This window comes from Nannospalax galili, unplaced genomic scaffold (assembly GCF_000622305.1).
Source record: "Nannospalax galili isolate Female #2095 unplaced genomic scaffold, S.galili_v1.0 scaffold453, whole genome shotgun sequence".
Taxonomy (NCBI): domain Eukaryota; kingdom Metazoa; phylum Chordata; class Mammalia; order Rodentia; family Spalacidae; genus Nannospalax; species Nannospalax galili.
The window spans coordinates 3,161,312-3,165,662 of record NW_008334081.1 but is presented as its reverse complement, the minus strand read 5'-3'; the positions used below and the strand labels follow the sequence as shown (position 1 = coordinate 3,165,662).

The 4,351-nt window shown below is 44.2% G+C and overlaps 1 protein-coding gene across 1 annotated transcript in view; it reads right to left on the bottom strand.

Annotated features, from left to right (window-relative positions):
* Positions 1–2,560: 2,560 nt before the first annotated feature.
* LOC115069615 (voltage-dependent N-type calcium channel subunit alpha-1B-like) overlaps positions 2,561–4,351 on the bottom strand; it is a gene marked incomplete at its 3' end in the record, with an annotated part of 30,324 nt that continues 28,533 nt past the window's right edge. Inside the window, exons 2-3 of the mRNA XM_029561674.1 lie at positions 4,030–4,152; positions 2,561–2,721 (exon numbers count right to left, since the gene is read on the bottom strand). Coding sequence (XP_029417534.1) covers positions 2,561–2,721; positions 4,030–4,152 — 284 coding nt within the window. The remainder of the gene's footprint in view (positions 2,722–4,029; positions 4,153–4,351) is intronic.

The window sequence follows — 4,351 nt, the reverse complement described above, 5'->3', positions numbered from 1 at the left end:
CAAGTGCCGTTATATTTCTCCAATATATCATCACAATGTTACAATATGCTTTCACAATGTTCTCTTGTCACATCACAATCCTCAAATGTGACATCACAATGCTCCAAGGTGTCATCACACTGTTACAATCTGACATCACAATACTCCATTGTGACATCACAGTGAATCAATGTGACATGACAATGCTCCAATGTGCCAACACTCTCGTCCCCTGTGTCATTATATTTCTCTATATGCCATCACAATTTTACAATATGTCTTCATAATGTTCCATTGTGCCATCACAATTACCCAGTGTGACATTACAATGCTCCAATGTGACATCCCAATGCACCAATGTGACATCAAAATATTCCAAAATGCCATTCAGAGTGTTACAGTATGACTTCACAATGTTCAAATTTGACTTCACAATGCTTCACTGTGACTCCAGCATGCTACAAATTGCCAACACTAACTCCCCAAGTACCATTGTATTTCTCCAATATATCAACACAATGTTACAATATGCCTTCACAATATTCCCTTGTCACATCACAATCCTCAACTGTGACACCACCATGCTCCAAGGTGCCATCACACTGTTACATTCTGACTTCACAATGCTCCATTGTGACACCACAATGATCCAATATGAGTCACAATGGTCGAATGTGACATCAAAATATTCCAAAATGCCATTTAGATTGTTACAGTATGACTTCACAATGCTCAAATTTGACTTCACAACGCGTCAAAATGACACCACAATGCTAAAAACTGCCAAATCTAACTCCCCAAGTGCCATTATATTTCTCCAATATATCATCACAATGTTACAATATGCGTTCACAATATTCCCTTGTCACATCACAGTCCTCAATTGTGACATCACAATGACGTCACTTTGGATACAGTCTGGTAACCCTTCAAATAGTAAAACAGTTATCACATCACCCAAGAGTTCTGCCTCTAGATACATATCAAAGAAAAATCAAAATATGTCTCCACAAAACCTTTTGCAAAAAATGTTGGTAGCAGCGTTATTATAATAACCAAAAGGTAGAAACAACCCAAATACTGGGCAACAAATTAATCAATAAATGTGGCATATCGCAGAACTGATATTTACCCATTAAAAGAAATGAGGCATTGACACTGCAACATGGATGAACCTTAGCAACATTATACTAATGTCAGTCACAAAAGACCACATGTTGCATGATTGCATTTATTAATAATGTAGCTAAGTAAAATATATTGGGACAGAAAAATGGATTAGTGCTTCCGTAGGGAAGGGGATGACAAAAGAGATGGCTAAAAGGTGTATGCTTAGTTTGGATTTGTGTATTTTTTTCATTGTTGTTTTAAGGCGATAAAAAATGTCCTAACACCAACTGTGGTAATGGACGGATGTATCTGTGAATATACTAGAAACCATTGAATTGTACACCCTACATGGAAGATATGAATAAGTAGTATGGTATGTGAATTCTATCTCAAAAAGGCATTTTTTTAAAGCAAATATTCGGGACTGGAGAGATGGCGCAGCAGTTAAGAACACAGGTTGTTCTTGCAGAAGACCTGGGTTCAGATCCCAGCACCCACTGTCTGTAACTCCAGTCCCAGGGGATCCGACAGCCTCTTCTGTCCTCTACGGGCATTGCACGACATGGGTACATTTACCTACATGCAGGCAATACACGCATGCACATAATGTAAAAATAGTGAAGGAAATATTAAAAAAAAAAAAGAAAGAAAGAATACCATTGCAGTGGGGAAAGGATGACGTTATCCAATAAATGATCTTGGATCAACTGGCTATCCACTCATAAAATTTTCCTTCAAGCCGGGTGTGGTGGTGCACAACTTTAATCCCAGCAGAGGCAGAGGCGGGCGGATCTCTGTGAGTTCAAGGCCAGCCTGGTCGCCATAGTGAATCCAGGCCAGCTGGGGCTACAGGGAGACCCTGTCTCAAAAAGACTGAAAAAAAAATCCCTTTGGCCTATACCTCCACACAGCACAAAAATCAACTCCGATAGTTTGCAAATCTAATGTGAAAAGCACAAACAGAATTTTCAGAAGAAAACATTCTTGACCTTGAGGATACATTTGCTAAGTAAGATAAAGAATAAAAGGGGTGTGTTAATTGGGTTTTCAGAGCTGTGACAAATACATAGAAGTTGAAGCTACCTAAGGGAGGGAGTTTTATTCTGGATCTTGGTTACAGGGGTTTCAGTCCACAGTGGGAGGGGCATGTGAGAGCAGCCGGGAAGCAGGGAAGGAGCATGACTGCACAGGTGGACTCTCTCCTTTTCCTTTTTAACTCCATTTGAGCCCCTAGTCTATTGGACTCTGTGCAGGGCATGGGTTCCTGATAAAGGTTCCTGGTGTTGCTCTGGGGACAGGTGGCACACTCCCCTCTCCACCACATCTTAAGCAGGCTGCCTAGCTTCATACAATGTTTATGCTTTGCAAAGGAGACTCCCAAGTCATGTGACCAGCTGCTCTGGGTCCTAATTGAAGACCAAGTTTTCTCTGCGTCTTGGGGCTATGTCCTCTCCACCCTGCCTCAGTTTACCTGCAGTCCCTTTCCAGCTCCTTGGATTCATCAGTGCTGCAAAAAAACTTTCCTTTGAAGAGCTGCACTGCAATGACGGCAAATATGAACATGAAGAGCATGTAGACGATCAGGATGTTCAAGACATCCTTCAAGGAATTCACCACACAGCCAAACACAGCCTGCAGGGAGGAGGGAGCAGAGACAAGAAAGAAGGGTGGAACCATAAGGGAGGGGCCATGTGGGAGAGGTCATGGACGGAGGGGTGGGTCAAGGAGAGAGGGTAGGAGATGGGTGGAGGCAGGAAAGGGTATGGAGGGGACCAAAAGAAAGAATAGGATGGGGCAGTTACCAGCTCAGAACCTCAGAACCTCTAAAGCCTAGACTCCCAGAGGCATTCAAGGACCCCTCAAGGCCTTCAGACCTATGATCACAGAAGGCAGTGCTGTCAGTTATCATAACAGCTGTTTTTCTCTCAGGAAGTCATCTTGGTTTAGACTAGTGGGCTGGAGGTACCAGACCAGGCAGCTGGATGCCCAGGAGAACTGGCCTTACTGGAACTAGGCCACAGGAAGGAGCCAGAAGGGACCAGGCCCGTAACAGGGGAAATTTGCAAACCTCTGCCCTGCTTCTGCCTTCTTCCTACCCAGCAGCATCAATGATACGGGGAGGACTAAAGCTGAAGAAGACAGGCTGTGTCCCCAAGAACCACAAGACAGGGAATTTGAATATGTTCTATGGTCTAGATATGACTCAAGTTCTCCAGTCTGCTCTCAGAGCTATCTTGCAGACCCACAGCCATCTCTGGAGATGCTGCCTGGCACACTCCAAATGCTGGCAGCTGCCTGAGCCAAGGAAACTGCAGCCCACATACAATATTCTTTCCCTGCTGCCTTGGATACAAGTCCTGCCTGGGCTCAGAAAGTCTCTGATGCCATCTCAGTTCCCTTCCTCATGTACACTTCATACCCAGGTTCTAAGAAACCCTTTTCCTACTATCCTCTTTGACTAATATCTCTGAGGCTTGAATTTCAAAACTGTTGATATGAAAATCTACTGCATAAAAGACTGAAAAACTAAAAGAGTGAAATCACAGAAATCATTTTGTTCCTGACAGAACGAGTGTATACTGAACTTCCTTCATCCAGGAAACCCACCCATGCTCATGCTCTTGGGTCCAGACCAGCAGCCACTTTCTAGAGTCCTTGATGGCTGGCATCTATCCCTTCACAGTCCCCTGTTCTTCCCTGTCCTTCAACTGTCAGAAGAAAACACAGTGTCCCATCTAATGCTCTGGACTAAGGAAGAGAGGTCTTCAAAAGATTGCAGGAAACAAGCCTCCTTGGAGGAGGATCTTTGAGTTGAGTAAGTTTGTCCCCTTATACAGGTGGGCAATTCTAATTGACACACACAAATACACATACATGGGCATGCATCCACCTACACATGATAACACCCACACTCCTTAAGCCCTGACTCCAGATTCCAACCTTGAGCTTAGGCAGCCGTTTGATGGTCTTGAGAGGTCGCAGGACACGCAGGACTCTCAGGGACTTGATGGTGTTGATGTCTTTCCCTTTGGATCCTCTGATAGGTAAAAATGTTGGAGACAGCTGGCGGAGGATAGAGGAGGCACCGAGGCACAGATGGAATTCTCAGTGGGATACAGATTTATTTCGCATGGGGCACCTTTCCCTTGGGGAAGGGAAAGATGTCAGGGAAGGGAAGGGAAGGGAAAGATGTCAGGGAAGGGCAGGGAAGGGAAAGATGTCAGCCCACGGGTTGTGAGCTGGGACTTTATATATGGGGGCT